Source organism: Nomia melanderi, chromosome 14 (genome assembly GCF_051020985.1).
Source record: "Nomia melanderi isolate GNS246 chromosome 14, iyNomMela1, whole genome shotgun sequence".
NCBI classification, from domain to species: Eukaryota; Metazoa; Arthropoda; class Insecta; order Hymenoptera; family Halictidae; genus Nomia; species Nomia melanderi.
This window is the reverse complement of record NC_135012.1, coordinates 3,972,258-3,998,438: the sequence shown is the minus strand read 5'-3', so window position 1 is coordinate 3,998,438 and position 26,181 is coordinate 3,972,258. Positions and strand designations below refer to the sequence as shown.

At 41.6% G+C, this 26,181-nt stretch overlaps 1 protein-coding gene across 2 annotated transcripts; it reads right to left on the bottom strand.

Annotated features, from left to right (window-relative positions):
* On the bottom strand, positions 1-26,181 carry LOC116427100 (facilitated trehalose transporter Tret1-2 homolog). 2 transcript variants are annotated; one of them, XM_031977061.2, is made up of 9 exons: positions 25,821-26,181; positions 18,049-18,234; positions 5,183-5,312; positions 4,960-5,095; positions 4,111-4,567; positions 3,700-3,949; positions 3,403-3,609; positions 3,131-3,323; positions 1-2,965 (listed from the first exon to the last, which is right to left on the bottom strand). In XM_031977061.2, exons 2-9 carry the CDS (start codon positions 18,066-18,068, stop codon positions 2,712-2,714), a joined length of 1,647 nt encoding a protein of 548 aa, XP_031832921.1. In that variant the 5' UTR covers positions 18,069-18,234; positions 25,821-26,181; the 3' UTR covers positions 1-2,711. The 2 variants fall into 2 exon arrangements, with proteins under 2 accessions (XP_031832921.1, XP_031832920.1); XM_031977060.2 differs by lacking the exons at positions 18,049-18,234; positions 25,821-26,181 and adding an exon at positions 9,934-10,165.

Here is a 26,181-nt window from a genome sequence, read left to right as displayed (position 1 = left end):
TTTGTGGTTTCCAAAAATACGATTTTATTAGAAACATTTTATGAAATTTTACAATGGTATACACATATAGACGTAGGTACATATGTATGCATACGTACATGTATACTTATGGAATACAAGCATGCCGTATAGTACGATACAAAGTACATTAACACCAAACGCTACTCTGCTCGCATATGCTTGCACACTTATATCATTACGAATAATCATCGAATAGTCGAAAAATGAAAGGCACTTGTCGAATCAAAAACCTCGACGCAAATCTGCCCAACGATCTTTCGAAATTAAGCTAGCGGTTCATCTGTTCTCCTGATCACTGATTAATCGCGAGTTCACCATTTCCCAGGTATCCCTGACACGATCATCGAGAATTTGGTTGTGTTTTACTGGTTTCTCCGTGGGATTTGAATTTCTCTAAACGATTCACGGACAAGCGGACTGTGCCGATAAAAATCGATCGGCAACTTCCACTGGACAGGACGCCATCTGCCGTTGACAAGGTGAGCTCGATCGGCCACGATTTTTATCGATAATTTCCGTTTAACCTGGTCCATGGATTACGAGGTTATCACATTTAATAAAAGTACGTTCGATAAGTCAGCAATAGAATATTCGTGCAAACATCTAGGAGCCACAGCTCTGTAAGTAATACCACGGATTAGAATAGATCTAACATTTTGGAAAGTTTCTACCAAACGTTCTACATTACCGTCTAAACGCGAACCGTTTATTGTCTTTGCGCCCTCTACGATTCAAACCGGTGGATCTAAGAACGACAATTAAGCTAATGCAATTAGTGGGAAGGCGCTTAAAGGTTTTGAGAATTTGTTCTTTATATGACACAGAAATACATTAAATGTTAGATCTATTCTATACCTTGTTTGTAACTACTAGACTGTGGAATTTGTATAGGAGTAACGTATATTTATAGACAATATATTAAAATAGAACTCTTGAAGAAAGTTTGATATTGTTCTGAACAATGGATTGAACACATCAGTGTATAATAATATTTTTTCCGACAAACTAGTCCGCAAATAAATAAATGTCTATACGGATCCACAGTCTAATGATCACATTGTATGATTTTCTTGTATACAATTTATAAAAAGCGCGTTATGCGTCCGGTTAGCAGTCTATCGTAGACCGCGAGTAGTTCGTTCTGGTATACAATGGAGTACAAAAGTATTGAAAAATGGTTGGGTTTGTAAATGTAGGATATTAAACGTGAATAAACGTCGTACAAAAGGTCGTAATCTTAAGTACCTGTTCAAATGGATAGGTGCCGTAGAAACTAGTCCGTAAGTCAAATGAATCAAAGTGGATGTTCACCGAACATAGCACCTCTGCACACTACATGGTGCCTCAAAATACATGATTCAAATGCGTGGGTGATCATCATTCCCACGAGTCTGTACCTGACTGTACTAAACGGTTAATCAGAAGGCAGCATTTATGTTAGAAATCTTTAGACTTTCAGGACTTAGATAATGAATTTCTTTGATCAAGAAGAGTAGTTCTCGCGAGAAAGGTCTGTCTACCTTTTCCTACATAGAATATTAAACTAATATCATGTATTTCCAGTCACCCTGCACGTTCACTGAAAATGAAAACATTCAAAGGTGAAATAGGCTGCCGGACCTGGGCATGCAAAGCACAGAATGGAGAATAATATTTTAAACGGTGAATTATATTAAAGACTCTGTCGCTTAAGGATAACTTTGTAAAATATTATTTCCATCGAACGCACATAAAAATCAAACAATTTGTCGTTCAACGAACCGTTTTCAGAGGTAAGTTCATTCGAACAATACCCAGGCCGGCACGCACGATACACTATCATAAGACTTTCTTTGTGAATATTGTTAGATCACAGCGAAGTTGTTTAAATCGATTTCCGAGGAAGGAATGCTCTGTCCGCCCGACGAACGGGGAACAACGAATCACCATAGAAACGGCGCGCAAAGGGAACACCATAGCCGCCGTCTAGCCAACGTTGTGCACGAACGATCTTCATCCGTCTCTTCTACGGCCAACCGTGGACAATCGCACGGAAGACTGTATCAGATCAACATGTAATACTGTTTTGTGTGTCGCGTGTAGAGTCATCTTCGGTTTGCCATCTTTCTTTCCTTTTTTTGGTACAACTAAATCCCTCGCGCCACCCTACGCAAACGTCATGAGTGCGCGTCGCGAGTATCATCGATCATCTTATTTGTTGTGCGCCTGTTGTAACTTGGGTCTTCTTATCGTGAACAACGAATTCACTGGACCGCGCTGCGCGTCACTCTTTACCTATACTTCACTAATCTCTTCGTTTCTACCCAAGGATTGTTCCGGTGTTGACGAGACGATCGATGCCAAGCGATTAAAGCGTTTCTTCATCGTGTTTTATCCTCTAACATCGAAGCGCAAGCGAAGCTTGAGTACGGAACCACGCGGTTCCGTAGAACGCGTCTCTCGAACACTACCCACGACTCCGTACACTATTATCGACGATTATTTAAAGATACAAACATAGGTGATCGGTGCGCGTTGCTCGTAAAAACTCTTACTTTATCATCGTTCCCTGTCTTCTCTCCGGAAGCTAACTATAGAACGTAATTCCTGTGCGTCACGTGTCGAGCGAACGTTATTTACTTACGATTACTAATCCTGGCCAGGAATCATTCGTCGCGGTCCCAGCCCGTACGATTCAGGACACCTTGTTCTTACACGTTCTGCACAGGTTTCGGTTTCGCGGGGTTCAGCGGCTGCGTGGCCGACGATTTCTCATTGGTCTTGGTCCGTCTTCTTCTCTTTTGCTTCTTCGCCTTCGCTTCGGCTCCGATGGCCAGGAAATTGTTCTGGAAGTATTCCTCGATCTCGGAGAGCTTCTTGCCGTGAGTTTCTGGCAGGAGGATCCAAACAAATACGGCCGACCCGATGGAGACGCCGGCGAAAAACCACTGTACCGCGTAGGATCCTGTGGAACGTGAAGATTTCATGAGTTTGATACTCGAAGATTGATCAGCTGGTAACCTTTCAATGCAACAGCTTCGCTGATTGCTGCGTAATCTCATAAAGAAATGGAGGACGCTGGAAAGACCTTGGAAAACAAGAGATTCTCCAATCTGGAAGCTATACGTACCACCTAGGAAATCTTGCAAGCTCCTGTAGCTTTGCAGAGCAGAGAACAGCAACAGATTGGCTATCGAGTAGCTGATGGAATGAGCGATTCCTCTAATCTCAGTGGGGAAAAGTTCAGCGGTCATTGTCCATGGGATGGTCAGCATGCCCACCATAGAGGTGCAGACGTAAAGGAGCAGACACACCACAGGCACCTGGGTAGAATCAAGGTGAGCTAATAAGATTCGTCGAATCAAGATTTAAACGAACATCCATATCATTAACTGTGCGTACCCAATTGCCTGAACGATCACCGTCTCTAATCAACAGAGTATAGTAACCGGAAACGCCCATGCAGAGGGCCATGCCGAAGGACGAGATGATACACAACGCTCGCCTCTTATATCGTCTTAGAAGCCACGTATTCACCATCGAGCACAAGAAACGCGTTACGCCGACTAAGATTGAGGCTATGTACGGATCTACGCCTGAGCCGACTTCCTGAAATACAGACAACCGTAAGATAAGTGTCCAACCAAGGTCCTGGCGATTGAACGGTTTGCTTCGACAGTAATGGTGAGTATGACTTACTTGGAACCACGTGACAGCGTAGAACAGAGTGATATAGATGCCAGAGAATTGTTGGAAAGAAAAGAACAGGAAGAGGATGGTTATCGGCTTCCAGCCGGTGGGCTTCATGAATCCTCGCAGCTTGTGGAACGCGCTGCCGTGTTTGCTGTGTCTCTGCTCGTTCATCTTGATCTCGTTCTCCTTTACTATGGTCGTGTAATGCGCCTGGGCCACGTCCATCTTCCCCTGTTTCCCTTCGAACTTGTACAGCCTGCGAACGCAACATTATCATTCACGCGACTGACTACAACTGCAGTTGTACATGGATGAAGAGGATCAATGAAGTCTTCAAGAAATCCAGTCAACCGTAGAGATAAGACTTCTAACGAAGCAATGGAACAAGGCGGCTCGCGTGTTCAAAAAATTGCTCACCATTCTACCGCTGCCTTCGCCTGATCGTAGCGACCTTTCGAGACCAGCCAGACCGGCGACTCGGGTACGAACAGTTGCACCAGAAAGACAGGCACGAGGGCGTAGATGGTGCTGCACCAGGCCACTATCCGCCAGTGTATGTAAGCACCCTTCAAGTACGCCAGCACCATACCGAACGAAGCCAGAGTTGGGCCGAAGGATATCATCGAACCCCGGAGCTCCGGCCGCGCGACCTCGGTGATGTAGACGATGGCGGGCGAAGTGGACAGTGCGGTGGCGAGGCCAGTCAGCAAGCGACCGCACAGAAGCATCGGGAAGCTATTGGACAGGGCAATGAGTATCCAACCCGCGATGCACGGGATTGCGCCCAGTTGCAGGGTCCTCAGTCTTCCAAACGTCTCCATCAGAAAGCCTCCGAGAAGAGAGCCCACCGGGACGCATACTACCACCACGCTAGCTGAAATTGTTAATTGCCTTTAAGCTTTTCCTGTCGTAAGAGGTTTCCACTTAGCTCTACCACCTGTTGAGAGAATCCTAGTTCTGTAACGTAGCCGGAGACGGTAACATTGAACTAGGTCACGAATGGAATCTCAGGAGACGAGAGACGCGTTATCACACACGCGAACTGGTCGCATTAACATACTCGATAAATCCCTTCTTATCTAACTGTTACATTGCGTCTGCGAGTTCCCATTAGGGAATCTTAATAAAATCATCGGCCGGTCGTGAAACGCGTCAATTATCGCTTCTTGGAGGCTCCGTCCTCGTTTCCCGATTTAGTCGAGATCCCACTGTACACACGGAATACTGTACTCGCTCGTTGCGTCATCGTCATTGAGTGCTACATACCTATCCAGGAAGTTTGCTCCTGGGTGGCGTGAAGTTCCGCGTCCTCGGCTTCCAGATGCGGGATCAGAATCGCCGAGTACGCCATACAGAGACCGACCGCTATGTGGAAAGACGCGGCGATGAAGCAGGCGGCGATCTAGACATGTAATCGATTGGAAGCTTGAAATCTGTATGCCGAAAGATGGAAGATTCGTAGTCTAAGACACGTCTTTTCGATCCGTACCTCCGGTATCGCATTCTTAATCTCGGTCTTCTCGACGAAGCCCTTGTTGAGACTTCTGCTCGACACGATCGCATCCTTGAAACACTCTCGCTCGTTCTCCTCGATGTTCTTCGACGCCTCGCGCTCAACACTGAAACGGAGGACGAACGTTTTTACTCTGGACCACCATGTACACGCCGGATTCAGCGATACGGGACCCGAGTACAAGTGATTGCCGCTCGACTATGACTACCACCGAATGAAAATAAAGGAAACCTAGATGACGATGCTTTGATCATGACGAAGATATCACCTGCCAGTCGTACGAGGCTCCCAACATTGTAGTGAGCGATTCCTCGGCACGGGAAAGTCGTTCAATGCGCGACTGACTAATTAATTCAGGCGATAAGGCCAAAAAAATGTAGACAAAGATAAGTGAAGATGAGTAGATTGTAGGTAAGATTGCGCACCTCAGGCGATAAAGTCTTCAAACACTTTGAAGAACGGTTCCTTTAGCTTCCATGAGAAATCAACGATGGAATTGGTTAAGAAAGCCTGTCATTTACTATTTGTGTTCGAAGAACACATATGGAAAATTGACTGTAGCGTGTCTAAAAGAAAATTTCACTTGTCATCGATTGCAACAATGATGGACAGCCGGGACACCGTCTCGAGAAGTCGATTTCTAGCGAATAATCTATACTTATAAGGCTAATTACATGTATTTTTATCCTCGATCGGGGCTCAAGGCTATCGCGAAAACCTCCGGAGACATTGTGCCGCCGCGAAATCATCGCGAGACACGTACGCAGCAAGATAACAAGTCCTGTCGAATATTCGCAATGTCAGACCGATAATACCGCCGGCTTTCGTAACGGTGACATCACGACCTGCCGGGGCAAGCCACTTTATCGAGCACGCGTTGCTCGGTGTTTACGTCTGCCCCGCTAATTGCGAATAGATTTATGGCAGCTGGCGATTTATTACGGCGAGCCGATGCAGCTCGAACCGGCCGGCCGACCGACCGATGACCGGGAACGCCGGGATCGATTCGGAACAACGGCCAGAGCCGCGCAGACGGACTCGGCGAGATGCCGCGATAAACAGGATTCAACGACCCCCGAGATCGCGTGGCTCTTCTAGATCTCATTTCTAGGAGAAAAATGTTTTTCTTGGCGTGCCGCTCGCAAGACTTCGTCACCTTGACGTTGCCAAACGTCTGAGTAAATTTAAACGTGTTCGGGTTCGTTGCACAGAGCTTTCGACAGTCTAGAGATAGATGACTTCTTTGATGACAGAGTCTGACGGCAGTGTTTAGAACAGTTGAAACCTTTCATATTTTTCAGGATCTTTGCTTCTTCGATTTACTGACTCGTTCAGCAACAAACGGGGTCTAGAATGTTGGACCAGATTCTGGCGATCGATAGTCTGGAGCTACTCTTATCAGGACTCTTTATACAATACTCTCTTTAATTTTGTTTCACTAATAGAAAGGGTGATTCAATTCTATCTTTGAAAAGCTTATATTAGATGGCCAGTGTGCTGAGTAGATTCAGAGTACATCGTATCTGTTCCAGTCTCCCTGCTAAATTTCATCCCCTTATCAAGCTCTTTCTCATATATTCTTCTCCACTGTGTCGTAGATCCAAGGGGAGAAACCTGTTCCATCGGATACCGAGGGTTTCGTTCAGAATCCAAGAAGTCTGCGCGAATCAATACTCTCTGGAGAAAGCTGCTACTGTATTGTTTCGGTCAGCCTTGTCAGAAGTATTGTTCCCAATCTTCCCGATACGCTAGGAATGCTCTTCAATGAATTAAGAATCTCTCTCAAGTGTAATCTTCACGGGATCGAACAGATTCCAGAGATTGCATCTACACCAAACTAATTTTTATCGACGAACTGGCATCGTATTTCCAAGAAAGGGTAACGACACCCGCATGATTCTCCTCGCCGAGCTCAATTACAACCGGGAAGCGTTTCTCGCTCAAGCTGACTGGTCTTAACTAGACGCAATTAGCTGTCCGGGCAATTAAAGCGCGTCGATTCGACGATTTCGTCGACGACGAATCCAACAGGACTCGTTGGTACCCGGTGACGCTTGAACGGAAGGGTTAAACCGGTTCAGCGCGCAGCATTGTTGCAAGATAACGAGGTTGTATAATTCGCGAGCCAGAAGACCGATCGTTTCAATTTAACCGAACACCGTTTGCTACCGTGATTTCCAACGAGGAATCGCGAACACGATCTCGTTATGTAATTTCGTTGGCCAATGGTACAGTCGAGGAAAGAAGCCGATTGCGACGAATGAACGAGAGTCGTCGATGAATTAATAACGTTGGTGAAACGACTCTTTTTCCGCCAGTCGAACGACTGCCTATTGATTTATAATCTGCTTGACAATGTTGACATTGCTAGGCTTTTACGCGCTGCAGAACCGATTCATGTTTTACTGGATCTCTATTCCGCTTTCAAAACTTCACATAGATATTTCCCTCTTCTTTTTTCCCTGTTTGCCTTCTGGTTTCGATTGTCTCGATTTTAACGCTTTTATTCATATCTTGCGATTGTCCTGTTTGTCGCTTGTTCGCGATGAAACTATCGAATTTCTCGTTTGGCAGATATTTAGAGCTCAATCGGTTTTATTTACTTTCCGCACGACGGGTTTCGATAATTTCGAATGGTTGTAAATAACACGTCGAAAGCTGGACTCGAAAACAAACAACTTTCACGGTGGATATTTCGTTCGCACCCTGTATATTCACCTCTCTCCTCCACCGCGATTCCTTTCCTATCGATCTGCCTTGACGAACACTGTTTCGAAAGCATCTTTGTCGACGTTACCAGTCACTCGTTACCGTGCAAACGCGTTGCTGGCGCGGCCGGTCGACGGCCAATCGCGTTTTAGAAATCCCCTCGACCGGACAGCCGCGAGAATTGCAAAATTTAGTACCTCGTTTTCAACAAATAAGCGATAGAAAGCTGGAGACGCTTTGTTGCATCGTTGCCTGGCCATGTATGGCTCGAGTGGCAAGAATTTATTCGTTGTTAACGGCTATCTTCGAGCACTAATTATTCTTCCTTAATGCTTCGTCCACGAAACGCGTCAACATGACTTATTGAACTTTACAGCTGCTACTTTGTAAATCTTTATTTAACTACTTTTCATCTAATCTTGAAGATCTATGCAAATCAACGAACATCAATTGCTCTAGGAACAATAAACTGTACAATATAGTACAACACCCTGTCAAGTGAACCAGATTCTTCTTTTCTATAGAATATTTTTAACTTCTTAATGATAAAATTTTATCATCTATTAGATACTTACGTTTACAACCGTGAGAGGAAAACCCGATGCTACAACGATGCGTTTAGATAAGCTTCAAATGGAAAATGAACTTTTTCATCCGCCCATTAAACAGATAGCGGACAAAAACAATTCGTTTTCGCAAACTCACGCGACGTTGCAAGTTCACGCGACATAATCGGTGCCGAATTATGTCAGAACCAAGCAATGCCAGATAATGCAAACCCTCTCGGAATTTGAACGAATCACGAATCTGTTAATATATGGCTGGTAAATTAAAGGCAGGCGTGTATTACGATAATTCTATTATGATAAGAAACCGGTTGGAAAGTATTCGAAGACAACGCGAGCCCGATTGTTTGTTTGATAACAGCTCGAGCGAGAGGATTTATTGCAATGTACTGCGAAAAATCGAATACGATTCTCGTGCTCTGTTTCTGTGTAACACTGTACATTCGACGAGAGTCTAGTTTAAAGACCGAGCATTCGACAAATGAACCTCTTCCGACGACTAACAGCGTCACCGATCGCTGGTCTAATAATAATTTGTCAAGACGATACTGTTTCCTCGTGTACTCGCTTTCAGCTGAACCAACGAAGAGCAGAGTCTCCGATTCTTTTTTTCCTTCCTTCTGCACTCGTAGTCTCTGTTAGACAGACGCGTTACATAAACGCGCGAATATTGTTTGGATCGTGAATATACATAACATCGTTTAGATCTTTTTGCGAGCGAGTGCATATCCTTAGGAATAATGTTAGTCGAAGACTGCTCATTGAATCAGCGGAGGAATTTTGGATATCGTAGACCTATGTGAAGATAATCGAAAAATTATTCACATTTTTGATATGTTAGAGTTAGATCAATTTTAGAAATGACCCTTTGTTTTCGCGGCGAAACCAGGATAATTCGTCGATCATCCGTTGAACACCCATTGGATGCGATTCAAAAATCCGTCTGTGCAACATACGCAAGCGTGATGCAACTCGGTTAGCAAAAGGATATTTGAGATGAATGAAGAGATATGGAAGATCGAATGGAAAGTAGTAAGGATGAACTAATTAACACGTTGACCGCCACGTGGTCATCGATGACCGGAGGCTTCCACACACCTTGAAGACAATTACACGAAGGAAACTGATGTCGAAACTAAAATATTCAATAACACGAGTAACTGATTAATAGTGTAACTCGAGAATTATGATGCCAAACCGTTAATAACCAATTTTAATACCATTTGCTTTTATTACAAAAGAACAAGTAATATACAAAACTCTCAAAATTTACATAGTGGTCAACGTGGTAAGAAGTTACTGATTATTCTGCATCAATGACACTGTTTCTTCAAATTTTCAGAGTTTCGAAACGGTACAGAGTTCCAAATTTTGGAAATTAAACACCTAGATTGAAATCTACTCACAGAAAAGATGGAAGGTTATCTTTTGAGAATTGCGAGCTGTACGTACTGTGCGTATATGCTGTCGTGCATATGCACGAGTAGTCTCTATTCGATTCCGTTTAATCGAATGACAGTGTTGTTTCCCGAAACGTCCTTATCATGACGGGATCCAGACTCCTTGACCGCCGCGGATCTTTGCGCGAGATCCGGATGCACACTGAGACAGTCCGTCACGCGTCTCGCTGCATACAGATAAGCTCATTTCCTCTTTTTTTTTTCACGCGGAAACACTTTCCCAATAATATTTCAGCGTTCTCCGAGAATAGAAGCGTTAGCGAAATAGATCGGTGACGTAAGCGTGCTGGCAACTTTGCCCTTTTGTTAGCGCGCCGCGATGACGCTCACGCGAAAATCAGCGGCAAATACAATTTTCGAAAGACGACTCGTTCGGTGTTAGGTCATCAGATTTTTCATTTTGAAAACTGCGTCAAGGTTATTTAATCTCTTGCTAATTTATTTCTTAACTATGACTGACACAGCTATTTTATTTGCACACAGCATTAATAATTTGTTGAAAAAGAGAAATTCTGGGTATGTTCTATGTATAATCTGAAGTATAATAATTGATAACAGAAGAATACTATTTAATTCGTTTTGATAAGTATTTAGTAATATTTATGTTTGTTGAATTCTGTTTAAAATATTCATCATGAGTCTCGTGTGTTATAAGGCAAGGGATTAATTGGGTAATATGTTAACGTGTTTTAATCATTTATTTAGGAGCATTTAGGAAGCTCTAACATTGTATTTTATATCAATAATGGATATCGTAATGGAAATTGATGAAACATTTGTCGTTAAGTAAATTATTAGAAGAAATAATAGAAACATTTAATTTTTACTTTCGACAACTACAACCAAATTTTCTAATGACTTTCTAATCATCGGTTTCAACAAGTCCATTCATTAGATCGTGGCAAAGCAAAGCTTATCGTAAACGCTCGAAAAAAAATCAAATGTCAAGTGTCTTCCACTGAAACACTTGGAAACCAATTAACGGGAAGAAGAATGAGTCAGTTCTAATTAATTTATCACTATTCAAGTGTCCAGAAAACATACTCCTGTACATTAAAATATTCTATCGTGCTATATCGAATGGTGCTCGACGTTTACTGACGTGTTTCCTCGGATCGAAACACTTGAAAATCAATTAAAGTTCTAAAGTGTGCACATCCAGACACGATCGATTTGACACGATTACAGATGTTGCCAGCGATACGCGCGAGAAACGGGGAAAGAAACGGTGGATGATTCGAAATTCGTCATGGGGCCACGTGATAATGACACTCGATGATAAGATAAGCACCTGCCGTAACTGAAAGTCATCGACGTTGCAATTAATGATAAAACTACTCTGTCGTTAGTAATTTAATGGAAAAGAAGAAGAATTTGCTACTTGTTCTGTCTACGTTTACTCTGAAGCTTGGAGATTAATAATAGGGGAGCAATGTTTTATTTATTTATTTCGTTTGCTTGAAGACTGATAGTAGACAACTAACAATTCATTTATGTCAAAAACAAATGAATCACATTTGGATTTGTCGAATTCTACTGAAAACTTTCGTCAGCTTGAAGATTGATAATAGACAAATAACAATTTTATATCAAAAATAAATGAATCACAGTTAGATCTGTCGTATTCTATTGAAAATCTTCGACAAGTTGAAGACTGACAATAGACAAATAACAATTCATTTATATCAAAAACAAATGAATCACATTTGGATTTGTCGGATTCGATTGATCGGTCTTCGTCACGAACCTGAAATGATATTACAGAAGAAGAAGAAGAAGAAGAAGAAGAAGAAGAAGAAGTTAATCTTGGCAACAGCGATTGACCTATTCACCGGCGGATTGTAAATGGTTTGCGAAGTGGAACGGCTACCGGTATACACGCGTGTTTCCTATATATCGCAGTTGGAAGAATGCGACCGGACACGGTCAAGCTCCCTTAACAAGTCATTGGCTTCCACTGACGTCACGATTTTTAATGAAAAACAAGGGAGAAGAAAAAGGGGGACGAGCTTCCTTTGAAAACTCGCGTGACAACGTCCACGAACGAATGGCGGCCCGGGTAATTAAGCATCTGTTCCAAGCAGAACTTAAATTGAATCTGTACCGCCGTGACAATGCAATCTTACTCATCCGAGGAATTCTTTTGTTATTTCTTCAAAATCAATTAATCTTAGAAACATTCAAGTTTTCTGTTCCTCTACAATTATGAATTACTCTGTTTAAGACAATTAATTCCTCCTATTACTCTTTAATCGCTAATTACTCTGTTTAAAAAAATTAAGTCTTTCTATTACTATTCAGGAGTGACTCTGCTCAGAAAAATTAAATTTCTCTATTACTCTTAACCCTTTGCACTTGAGAGGTGACTCAGTCACCACTTCATTTAACATAGGAAAACTATAAAATTTGATATTCAATATTGAACTGTATATAATGCTTTGTTTCTCAATTCACTTGCGATTTTTCTTTGGGTTCATTTGAAGAAATATCGTTTGTGTCTAGTTATAAAATGTTAAATATTTCTAACGAAATACTTCCGAGTGCAAAGAGTTAAATCAGGAGTTACTTTGTAGAAAAATAAAATTTGTCCAAAATGCCTTCTCTAAAAAAAAGAAGATTGACGTCACAAAATATTCCAGACAAAGGAGCGAAGTAGGTGTTACGTGTACGAAGAAAAAAGAGGTGAAGCTTCCTCAAACTTATCATCGCAATTCGAAGAGGAAAAGAAAAAGAAGAGATGCAGAGTTTTTACCGTCAGCTGACGTACCGTGGCCGTGATAAAAGAGACGAAAGAAAAGAATGTGATGTATCAGGTTTCCCTTGAAGATCGTCAACAGAGGCTCGGATCGAAACGAGGTGGAAAGAATAGACAGGCGGATTAAAGCTTCGCTCGGTTCCATTAACGTCTGCGATTTGCATAGAACGGAAAGGAACCGGCTATCCGGTTGACTTTGAATCGTTAACCCGCTGGACAGCTCGCGTTTACAGCTCTCGTCTTGCCATTAACTTGCGTCGTTTGCGTAACGCACGCTCGCGACGAATCATTCGGTAGCACCGTTGATCGTACTTTACTGGAACTACCGAGCACTTAAATTGACCGTTCTCAAATTTCTTTATAAAAGTTAAAAGCGTGCGTTAATTAACGCGACGAACGCCGCACGATTTCGCGGAGCAAACGTGAAATGAAACAACTACGATATTGAATTATTGGATTGAATTGCGTTAATGCAAGTTTATAACATTATTTATAATATAGAAATGTTTTCAAATAGTCACTGTTTAACTCCTTGTGATTAGGTGGGTTAAAAACTGTTTCATCTTTTGTCTAGCTTTTTATACATGGTGGGATGTATTTTGACGAACTTTTAAAAGTTGAAGTTATTGATAGTGGGTTTACTGTTTTGTTAAAAGCTTTTCATCCAATTAGCAATGCTATGGACTAACGGTGAATACGTAGATAAGTGGAAACAAGAATTTATACAAGTCAAAACGCATTAGTATGTCGTTGGGACTGTTGCGATTAAGGTTAACGAATTGTGTGGCATAGTCAATTCTGTAGCTTGGGTTACTTTCTTCAAAATCGTGTACCTCAAAGAGTATAGTGAATTATAACGATTTGATTGGGGTCATAGGTGAGACTCATTCGCGTTAATATTCCAATTGTTTCATGTTTCAGTTCAGGTATTGATAAAACAGCTTTTTCAATCATTTCTCGAGGAAGTGTTTCAACGTAGCCGGTGGTTCTAGTGTTAATTTCCAAAGTGAGTTTGTGGACATCGTAAACACGGTAGCGAAACGGTCACTGCTAAAATTAAATCGAGTTACGTGTCTCGGTTTGATTCCTTTTTATGGGATCAAGTGTAACATTGCATGTAGGTCAATATTTCTGGAAATCGTTAAGAATCGCGGATATCGTTGCGAACGCTGAGTATGAATTTATTATAATAGAACAATAGGTAGATTTCCCGTTTCGAATGGGATAATCGTGAAAGTATTGTTATCAACTATTAATATTATTTCCAAATATTCTATTGCTCTAAATGAAATGAATTCAAACTAACTTATACATATAATCAATTCATCATAATAAATTAACAGAATTAACGAATCAATTATAATAAATTCAAACTTCCAGCAAGTTTAAGTATTTCCATTAATTTCTAAATTTTTTTCTGTTCAGGTTCTATTCATCATAATAAATTAACAGAATTAACGAATCAATTATAATAAATTTAAACTTCCAGCAAGTTTAAGGATTTCCACTAACTTCAAAATTTTTTTCTGATCAGGTTTTATTCGCGTTCATCGCGCGTTAAGAGACTGAAGATCGCGACGAGGTAAGATGATCTAGCAGTGTCTCACGAAATGATAATCAGTAGCTGACCGAAGCGAGCTGCCTCGTGATTTGAAGAATGGATTTCCTTTCACGCGCTAGATAAAAGCACGGACGTGATTTACACCGGTGAAACTGGTTCCACGAGGAATATCCGTCTTAACGTTGTACTCGCGCAGCGTTTTTCTCCCATTTCCTTTTTTTTCCTCTTTCGCCGACAAAGTGTTGCAAAGTAAATTCGACCAACGATCTGTGGTACACGCGATCCACGAATCGAAAGTAAACGCGTAATGCAAGCGTGAAAGCGAGTACAGGCGAATAACTATTTGGTTTGTTATGCGCATACATTCCTGGAAACGACACGGAAGTCGAGGAGTTCGTCTTCTGTATATATTTCCACGGAAAAACGAAACTGCATGGAAACTGCAGCATTGAAACATGCATCGAGTAAACTTGCGGTCAATCCTGTTTCTTAATTATCTCCATTAACATATCAAAATATTGAATTATCTTAATCCCATACAACACTATTCAACACGATTAATAATCACTAGAGAAATTCTAACGATACATTCAGTTTCTTCAGATATTTATTATAATATTCAAGTGAAACCAGTTTCAAAAGCATTTCGAATATTTAATACCTCCAAAACACCAAGGAAACGATCAAACTGAAACCAGTCGTAATTCAGTAATGCCAATGAACATTAAAGCTACCGACCAGTTAAATTGACTTATTAAGATTCCTATAGAAGCACCAAGAGTGCATCTATCGAGACTCTAATTTGCAATTCAGCTCGCGTATCGCTAAATCAATGTCTGCAATAATTTCTCAGTGGGACATTTATCCTTTTAACACGTTGAACGCACCATTTCATAGAGCAAAATACACGAAATGGAAAAGATATAATATTAAATCATTGAAATGCGTTATTATTATTGCACGCTGAGCTTGCTCAATATCACCGCGTTCGGAAGCATTGTTTATAATACAGAAATATTATCAAATAATCGTCGTTTAATTGAAATGAACTATAGTAATTTGGTTGATCATCGGTGACCCGGCATTCAACGTGTTACTAACTACGAAAAGAAAGAACGAGGAATGCCTCATTTTGATCCCGGTAGTTCCAGTGTCAATCATAACAGTACAAAGTCATTCTAATGTTAAACTTAACAGTACAAAAGTACGAAGCGTCCATTCCCATATTCCACCGCTGGAAACATTCGAACCATGGTTCACATGGCGCTTCACGGCGTATTTTCGAACGGCAGCGCGAGCGTTCGAGTTACAATTGTTTATCAACCGACGTTTACCAGCTCAATCGAACTTATGAATTAGTAATAAGATCGCCGGGTGTCCGTTTCGATTACGCGCTCGCTTCGATCGGCGTTCCGAAGGACACTTTCGAAGATTCGAAAATTCGCCGGCCGAGGACGCCGAGGGGAATCACAACAACGGGCGCGCGGTTTAATCGAGAGGATGGTGTCATCATGTGAATCCTCGATGGCCCCGGGGCTGTTGTGAAACGGAAGACGATCGACAGCCGGCGAGACCGATAGTTTTGAGAACCGCTTGCCGCGGAACAATGCCGCGGACGCGCGTGTTGTTGTCGTTGGAACATTAGGCATTGTTATACAGCGAGCCGGGACGAGCTCGCGAATACGGCTCGATAATGAAGACATAATTAAAATGATTAGTCGGCCGGCGACGGTGTCCGCCGCGCGAGTTGTTTGACTCGATCGAGAAATTGCCTGACACCGTTAACTCGCTTCTATTTCCTCGGTTAATGTAATTAGGTTGGATGAATGCCACCGGACGAATTTAACGAACGGCGAACATTTCCAAGGACCTCGGCGTCGATGTTCTAACATCATCGATCGAACGTTGAATCGTCGTCGTTGATGGAACGTTCAGCGACTGAGTTTATTTGAACGGTGATAGATTTTAGGCTAGAGTAATGATGATGTTATGTCCGGTAATTTGAATACAATAGACTTCCACGATATTTGTCACGGAATTAGAATAGATAAATGTTACCGGATAAATTCAATAAACGGCGAATGTTTCCGAGAACTTCGCACGCGATTGAATATTCAGTTGTTATCGTCGATGGAATGTTCGGTGTTCTTGTCTTTGAGTCTATTCGAACAGTGATAACTTTTAGACGATAACAATAACAATAACAACAACAGTAATAATAATAATAATAGTATTAATAATAATAGTATTAATAATAATAATAATAATAATAATAATAATAATAATAATAATAATAATAATAATAATAATAATAAGACCAATAATTTTAATAAGATACACTTTCAAAAAATTGCGAAGTTCAAACTCGACAAATAATTCAGTTCTTAGTTTCAATGATTAATCGAACGTTTAATAGTTCTTATGTCATCTGAGCAGCGATAGATTTCAAATGATAATATTAATTCAACGACCTCGTGGATTAATTACTCCGTTACTGAACTAGATTTCGAAACTCCGTATTTCCGCGAGCGTTCAAAGCGAGTTCCTCGAACGGCGCGAAAACCATGCGTGCAGTGTTCTCCATTGAATGTTCAATCCGAGAGATCTAATTCATAGACGGCAGCCGCGGCCATGCTTGATTATGCTTATCGCGTGGTTCAATGGAAACGTTAAGGACCATTAGACGAATTGAATGCACTCGGCGCGGCATTCCCATGCCGGGAATAAAACAGAAAACTTTTCGGCTTGAATAACGACGGGACGATCGCCTGTCTCCATTGTGATAAATGTGTAACACAATGCTCTCTGTGCCAGGAAAGGTCGCGATATGCAGCCGAAGCGGAAGGAGGGAGGAGAACTAAGGCTGGATGGGATCCTTGGATCACTCGCCGGCCGGAGGACAAAGGGAAGGGACAAAGTCTTTGGGAACGATCTTTGGAAAGGCTGTCCTGAACTTCGATGATCTTCTACCTGGAGCCAGCACAGTCGGGTAAGTAGAAGATCTTCGTCCAATGCGAACCGTGCATGCAGCAGTGGATCACTACAGCTGTGACGCTCAGCTGATCACTGTTAACCCCTTGCCCTGTGATTTATTTCTCGTCTATGATCGATAGAACTACTATGCCATTAACCCTTTGTACTGTGTAGGCTCCACTGTGACACCATTTGTAGTGTTAAATATTTGAGTGAATGAATTTAGAGAAAATATCTTAAGATTATTGAATTTTCTGCACATCCTGTATTAAGAAGGAAAATGAAAGAATGTAAGAAATGTTATGATATAACGTTTTTAATTATCGTTAGGGATACTGTAAAATAACTCCGCATTGTTGGCAGATTACAAAATAATCTGGAGTGCTTAATAATTTATTTGAACTGTGTCTGTGTGCTCTGAAGCGTAACAACTGTTAACAGAATAATATCTCATTCGGATTTAAATTCGAAAATAATATCTCCACAGACTGGAAACATTTTTGTTTCTAACGTTGAGAAGGAAACTTCAAACGTACATCTGTATAATTATCAAAGTCGATTATCTTCTCTTTTCAACGTAGATTCGACTACAATTTCAAAAAACTGAAGTTCGAACTAAAATTTGATGAATTTTTATCGTTACCTTGCATGATGCTCGTATGTTTCGTTGTGACTGTTTTACAGGTATGTATTACTCCTTATTATAAATACTTATTTTATTATTTTTACCGATGTACGTACGTTATACGAATAGCAACAAGTTTCTTTTCCCGATAATGAATCGAACAATTTTCAGGCGAGCCCGCAGCAATACTGACCTCAACGAATAAGGATCCATGTTGCCTTCCTATGCGTCTCGCTGCAACAGCCACAATGCACGAGCCTTTCAGCCGCGAGAACTTCCCCTTCTTCCTTCGAACGTGTTAGTCAATCCCGACCTCACCTCGAAAGAAACCCTCGTCAGCTCAGAACGAAACTGTCGCACTTGGTCACCATCTTACGCTCTGGAAAAGAAAAATCAGCCAGCCTGTAATCGCTTCGAACGCTCGCCATTTTCCTTCTCGTTCAATGCCAGACCGTTAAAGGAACACGAATTATTCTGTCGTGTCACGTGAGCCACCGTACACTATCTCGCAAAAGTTTCCTTATCGTGGCAGTATTTTCCAGAAAAATTTTAAACATAATTACGTATATATAAATATATATATATTCATGATTAACAAGTTAGCTTTACTTATTTATAATCTACAAAGTCAACCGGACTTATTCAAACTGGAATTAATTGAAACGCCGATTTCTTGATTAAAAAGCTCGTGTTCCAATGATCAAACTGTCGAATCATTAGATAAAGTAGTTACATAGATGTATTCGTAATTAGCAAGTTTTATTCGTTCATAATCTACAAATTCGAACGAAGCTATCATTCGAAATGCAATTAATAGAAACACCGATTACTGGATTAAAAAATTCGGTTGCAGACTTCTCGATCGTATCGTAAATTGATTTTTTTTGTCGACAACGATCAGACGTTACAATTGATATACGTTTTACTACATATTAGATAAGATATGCTCTTTATTGCATCCCAAAGGACAAAGACGTTCCACGAATCCAAGAATCTCGAGTGGTCGTTGTGATACAATGTTCGCTGTAATGGCTTCGACGGTATACCTCGCGCTGCCTCGTCTAAGAAATTTAGTAGACGCCTAATGAACGTCGACAGATGATTTGAAAGTTATGTAACATGACGGTGAATCGAACGCGAATGAGACAGTCGTACATATCTCTGCTTTGAATAATTCACCGTGCGCTGGATACCGTGGCCGCGAACATGTGTTCCGAAGGAGACCGTGGAATACCATAGTTTAATGATACTGTAATTTCGTGTCCGAGACCGCCTCCGTGGCAGGACGTAAACTTTCTACGCGGCATTTTCGAGAAGCCCGAACATTCTGCACGCGGTATCCGCTGATCGATCACCGAGAGCCAGCAATCGCGTTCCCCCGAACCTTTTGCTTTCTCTAGATTTGACAATTGTTGCGTCGATAATTAACGCCGTGAATTCCGATACAGCCTAAGTGTGTTTTTAACGTTATCCGTATGAATTATTGATGTAAATGTTCAGTTCACTCAGGCTTATTTACCAATAATGAATATTCATTTGAAAATTAACACGCATATGTTAGTTAATGCTTATAGTAAAAACCAGGTAAATAGGTAATCAACGAAGAAGAGACGGATTGATTTTCTCGAAACGTTCGTTATGACTTGTTTTGGAACTGACGCCAATCTATTTCTCTAGAGTTCAAGATTACTTTCAATTTTTTTAAATTTATAGATCGTAGATATTTAATTAAAGAATACATCGCAGAACTGTCTGATGTTAAGAAAATCTATTAGAGTCCATGAACATTTTGCCTCGTCGTATTCGAGATGTTCAGGTCGTAGTTCAGCCTCGTTAAGAGATCGACGATGAACGATGATGAATTGATAACCGAGTATTCCGCGGTTCGCCCGCAATTCAGTTTATTAACGAATTAATCCTCCAACAATTTTCCGTTCGTGACCGGAAGACTACTCCGGTCAGTAGCAATTTAGTTTGATTCGGTTCAATTTGTGGAAAAAGCGGGGAACAAGGAACAAAATGGAAAATACCCGTGGAAATGTCTCGACGAACCAGCTGCCGGTCGGTTTGATCGAATTGAATCTATTGAAAAGTCAATTCGTCCGATGGAATTGCGGGGATAGATTCAGTCTCGTTTTCAAGCAAGCGAGCGAGCGAGCCGATTGATATCTTATATAATTGGAAGAAGCACAGCTCGCGTTAGGTGTAGAGAAGATTCTTCTCGAAGCATCTCTCGCATCGCTACGGGGAAAACACGTCCGTTTCCTCCTGTTCGTACTTTTCCGCCGCAAGGTTTCTCGAATTATCTCTTTTACGATCTCTAATTTTACTCCGGACGCACTAATCGGCTAACAAACTATTCTCTGTGCAAAGGACGCGGCGCATTTCCGTTTTTTCCTCTCGTACGACTGATACCTCCGAAATTTTTACTACAGAGCTATTAGTTGCACAGTTAATAGGCGCTGTTCGATGGTGAAACGGTCATAGCTTTTTCTTCTACAAAGAAACATTGAAACGTTGACATTACTCAATATATACATTCGATTTTCCATATCATATTCTCATATTCAGAGGAACTTAGAACGCTTCAGACGAAATTTCACCAAATTGCTTATCGTAACAAACGCGAGTGATAGAATTAATTAGCAATGATTTGGTATCGTAGCTCTTAAGTTAAACTATTATTTAACTGACCACGTAACTAAATATTTTGATGCATCAGTTTTCTCGTAATCGTTTTCAAGTAATTTCTAGTTAACACTAGATTTACAGATATTTATTCTACACTTTATTCTATTGTTCCTAGAAGACATCTTTGTCTATATAGATCACGAGAATTAGCGTTTCAAGAACAGAGAATTATGTGTATTCGCAAACTTTAATCAAAGCCCACTTAAATTGTTGCCAAGTAATGTTTAAAAAATTCAATATCCCTCAAATTGACGAATTTCGTAAATCTAGCGTTAAGAATGCTTCCGTGTAACAGAGAAATTATTTCCACGGTTTTCCTACCGTGCATCTCATTTCGTTTCAACCTCAACTGCAATTTCATTCGAACTCGCGTGTCGTTCGAACCCCTTGCTGGCCAAGAGTAAACGAAACGTTCCGCATCTACGCGAACCAAGCATTCCCTTCATCGATGTCGCTCATCTCGGAGGAATTTCCAGGAAAAGAAAGAACGAACAAGACCACCGCGATTCCTGAAATCGTTCGATAATGAATCACGATCGATACCGATCGCGGGGGACTTTGCGCTCGGTTGCATAAGCGATTCACGTGCAGTGGACCCCCGTCGTCACGCGAGTGCAAATTAAGGACAGACGGGCCGCCGGTTATTCCTTTATATTGGCCGGCAATCGAGAACCGTCTTTGACGCACGCAATATTCGATACGACGCGACACAATTTGATCGAACATCTCGATCGACGCGTTAACCGCGTCTTCATAGAACGCCAGCTGAACGTTCGAGCGCTTATCTTGCGATTCCTTGAAGAGGAACGCTTATCCGCGTCAAATCGAACCGGTGGTATCACTTTTAACACTAGGCTTACGAATTATGGAATTTCGTCTCATGCGACGACCAAGATAATTACCGATCAGCCGACTATTTCGATAGGATTATGAGTGAATGTAGCGATAAGCTGAATCTTGTAACCGTTATTGAAACATTCGTACAATTAAATATCAATAATTGCGCATTTCTGAATCTATTTCCGAGATCGAAATGAGCAACAATTTCTCTAGGAACAAATTATACACTAAACTTCCGCAAATTTAACGTTAACCCTTTGCGGACGAAGATTCTTAGAAACATAGAAAATCAACGTATGAATCTAAATTATACATTAATTGCTTAATTAATAGGAAAAGAGGAAACTACGTGCCGATCTCTTGCTGTTCGACTAATTATTTTGTCCACGACTTAGTACTCCAAATCTGAACATTTGTTAAACTACAGTTGTATCGCTAAAATTCGGTTTCTAAAGGACACACTAAGAATCTTTGATTATATTCGAAAGAATTGAAGTTGATTAAAATTCAGAATTTCCGATCCGCAAAGATTGTAGTAAGCGCAGCTAATTACATTGAATCGAACTTTGTATTCCGCTTTTTTCCTGAACATACGCGTTCGCGTCTCGATTCGCGGTGCAGCGCGCGGGTAACTGTAATCGGTCTAGTTCCTATTACGACACAATCGTCGGAGGATAAGGTTCCGAGGAATCTGGTTGATAACCGCGCGTAACGTCACCGTGTACAGCAGGACGGACACAATGGCAATTACTCATTGTCGCAGAATCCGTCTCTGTCGCGACTCGATCCAATTTTTTCTCGTTTCACGCGTCAAAAGTTGCGTCGGTCCCTAACAACGATTATCATTCTGCTCGTCACGTTCGAGTAAAGCGAGGATCCGCGTGATTTCTCGTTATAATAATCTCTGAACGGCTAATTGGCCGTCGATCGTTGAGTCACCGTTCACACGCTCGTGACAGGCGTTTCTGCAGTAATCTCCGCGATTACAATACTTCATTAACACTAGATTTACTGACATTTACAGTTTGTTCTATTGTTCTTAGAATTGTTATCCGTTCATTTACATCGTAGAAATTAGAGGTTTAAGAGCAGACAATTAGGATACACATTCGCACAACTGCGTTAATAGAAATCGACCCATTTACCGAATAATGCTTATAAAATTCAATATCAATCGAATTGACTCGTTCCGTAGATCCAGTGTTAACACTGATCGTACCGATCAAACAACCGGTTCTCAAATTTGAAAATTCTGCGTTTTCGTTCATTTCACTTCATATTAATTCTTACGTTGCCTGATTAATCAGTTTTCCGTCTCTTTCTATTTCCGCTAAAAAAAACTTTGAACTCTTTGAACCTTTATTTCGTAGTCAGCTATGTAGCTGGTAACGGTGAATGTCAATGTCAAAGTCAAGTGTCGCTGGTTTATCAATCATCTTCGTAAAATGCAAATTCAAGAGAAACACCGTGCCGCTCTCCTTTATCATACGCCGCGCGTACGATTTGAAACACAGACACGTAATCTAATTTTCTTTGTGCGAGATAGAAAACGTTGAACGTCACAAACATACGACACTGACCGCAAAACTGTGATACGCGTCGTTGTAACGGTGTAATCGTCGATCGGCCGATACGCGAGATTGTCGCGTCGGGCGTTATCACCGTCTGCGAATTGAAACATGACGAAACAGAACGATTTCTTTCGATCGGTTACGTCGCTGTTCGAGAATTCCCCTAATATTCGCTCGCCCAGTGTAAACATAGATAAAACAGTCTATCCACTGAAACTTTTGCCGAGATAAACAATTAACGGAACCATCGAGCTCTCTGGTAATCGTCCATTCATAAACGCGCGATAGTGCGAGCGACTTGATAGGAGCGTTTAAACGGAAGCAAAACCAGGCGATTTCAAGAAAACACCAATTCAACGCGACTGGACGTTACCGGCAAAATTGCTTTCACTGGCGAACGTTATCAGAAGTTATTTTTACTGTTACGGTTCACATAAAAGTTGCTGACGAATGGTAGTTAAAACCGCCAACCCTCGATTGCCTTACTTTCCTAGCGGGTCATTTGTCTAGGAAGCGTTACAAGTACAGCCTATCCTGTATTTGATTTTTTCCTGTGTTCGTGGTTTGTCGAGAAAAGCTTCGCCTAGTTTATTTCTTGATGAAGCAACCGGTGGTTTCTCGCGTCGAGTTACTTTTGCACGAAAATAAATATTATCTTTCTATTAAGAACATTTGATCGTTGCAATAGATAAATATTGATTGATATAGATAACTATAGGCAATAAACGTGAAACTTCTTTTCTCTTCTAGTTAGCTGTTAAGAAGTTTCATCGAAAACGATGCGAACTGTTCAGGATAAGTTCGAGGATACGAAGATTTCCATTGTAGTCGTGGGGGTGAGAGGTCACGGAAAATCGACGTTTCGTCTCGGGCACAAAATGCAGACGTGCAGACTGCAGGTGCGGCTCCATTGTTGCGTCATTTAGGAGATTAAATCGCTTGGTGACGTAGCCGTATCTTCTCTGACGCCTGTGGAGATTCTTCGACATGTTTTTCTTTTGGATCCGTGAAGTGACGTATGCTACTAACAATAAGGTGCTGTTAAGCGGAATCCGTGATTTTTATGATCAGAATGGAGACTAGTCGTAAGGTAATTATTCTGTTCAAACCAAGCTGTTATTTTTTTCATCTCTGTAATATATACTAATAGTCGTTCATTTTCCGTTGTCTCTTCATTCTAAATCGAACTTGGAACTTTAGACAGTCTATGCGAAACCAAGACTTCAACCCTTAACTACTATAGAACGTCCATTACTGCCCCAAATTTCTGGCTCACGAGGTTTTTCATATTTTTATGGTAGATACTGTTCGATCAGTCTTTAGTTGGCAATATTAATTAAATAGCTACAATAAATATTAGTTTTTGGAATTTTCTTTGCGACGACTGTATTAGTTTGAACGTTCATATTAATTAAGGGTTAAGATGTACAATCGTAATGAGCGTAGCGATATCAGTCTACGGTGAGCCGTGTTATCCTGACCGAGTAACAGTGAAATAAACGTAGGTCACTAACATCGTGGCTATGGTCTATTTTCAAAACGGTAGCCGTTCGTATTTCCTGCGTGAAACGCGTGTCTTATATACGGCGAACTGCAGGCACGGAATGCGCGAACAGAGTGCCCCTGGCGATAGAACATACTAAACAAAGATATTGCTTATATATTTCCTTGATCATATATTATTTTTCTGATACAGACTATACTCGTTTTCTCGTTCATTGTACATTATTACAATCAAATTACTGCGCTAAACAAAGTTACACGGAAATAAGAAAATTAAATTAACGGAACCGGCATAAAATTTTGTACCGAAATTATATTTACATAACGCCGATGATAATTCAGCAAGCGAACATTCGCGTATACGACGGCGAATATCAGAATATTAACGAGTAATACAATTATCCAGTTTTATTGGAAAACAATTGTTGAAAAATTATCCAAGGTCAGGGCCCCATTGAGTTCGCGCGTTCCTCGGTGCCTACGGGACGCGGACTGTTCTCGAAAGCGGCTGCTCGGTAGATTTAAAACGGGTATTGGACTTTCGACGGGTCGCCTCTTCCTTTCCACTTCGCGAGCATCGGGGAGCAACATCAAAACAGAGCCGGTAATTTTCATTGGCGCAAGGATGTCGACGCAAATGCTTTGTCCTCGTGATCGCGAATAATAGAAACACCAGGAGAACGGTAAACGTTGCCTCGGAATCTCATAAATAGTTCAAACTGCAAGTTATATACGATTATAAATCTGAATACCCAAACGATTGCATTTCGTTCGTTAAACCACCGAACAGATCTCAATATTCCTTTCAAAAATGGACAACAAACGGTACCATTCCATAAAGCAAAAGTTTGTCTTTCAGTACTTAAATCATGGATAACAAAGAACCAATTCGACTCCGAGAAGACAAGCACAGTCTTCCCTACGAAAAGGAACAACGGACTCTGAAGGATCCTCCGTGGCTTCGTTGCCAGCAGCACCGTGTTCCCTGCAGCTTCAAAGTGGTTGAAAACAGGTGTTCCCCATTGTGCTGCAAACTCGTTCTTCGCCAAGACAAAACAAAGTCTGCCCGCGGGACCGGAGGTCCTTCACACGAGCTCTGTCAATATCAATTTACGAGAGGCTAGTTAGCTCGATCAGTCCACCCTCCGGTGAAGACCCTCCCAACGAGCAAGCATTTGCCTGTCAATAATCCTATAATTTTCTGTGCAGCGAGAAAACCCGGTTGGCCGTGCGGATCGATCGAAAGTCAACGTCCGTCGTCTCTGTGTCATCTATTTATCGCTTGAAGCTGTCTCGATCCGGTTCTGCTTCCGTATACAGTACGCCGGCAGCGTAAATAAGCTAGCGAACAAGGACTCACCTTCAGGACCTGTGTCTGCCGTTCTTCCCGGCTCGCTGCTCAAAATCGGCTCGATTCGGTAGCGGAACTGCTTGCCGGCCTTCGAAGAAACCGCTCTCTTTCTCGGCTCTCCCGGGTTTATCGCTTCTCCAAGCGATCTTCCTCGGCTCTTCCTGCAGCTGGACAGGAACAGGAGCTTCGTTTCGACTAAGAACGCGCCACGACGTTAGATGCGCGATGGTCGGAACGCGACTGAGGCCTGAAAACGACGCGCCTTCGGTCGATCGTTCCAGCCGCGACGCGACGCGACGCGACGCCTGCCGCCTCGTGTCGGTACGCCCGTGCCGACAGAGAGATCGATTTAACCCTCCCGACTCCAGCT

Coding starts and splice junctions, on each gene's coding strand:
- LOC116427100 (XM_031977060.2), bottom strand. CDS start 9,956: ATGCACGACAGCATATACGCACA. Junction 5,313..9,933: donor CACGACAGCATATACGCACA/GTACGTACAGCT, acceptor CCTCCGTTTCAG/TGTTGAGCGCGAGGCGTCGA. Junction 5,096..5,182: donor TTAAGAATGCGATACCGGAG/GTACGGATCGAA, acceptor TTACATGTCTAG/ATCGCCGCCTGCTTCATCGC.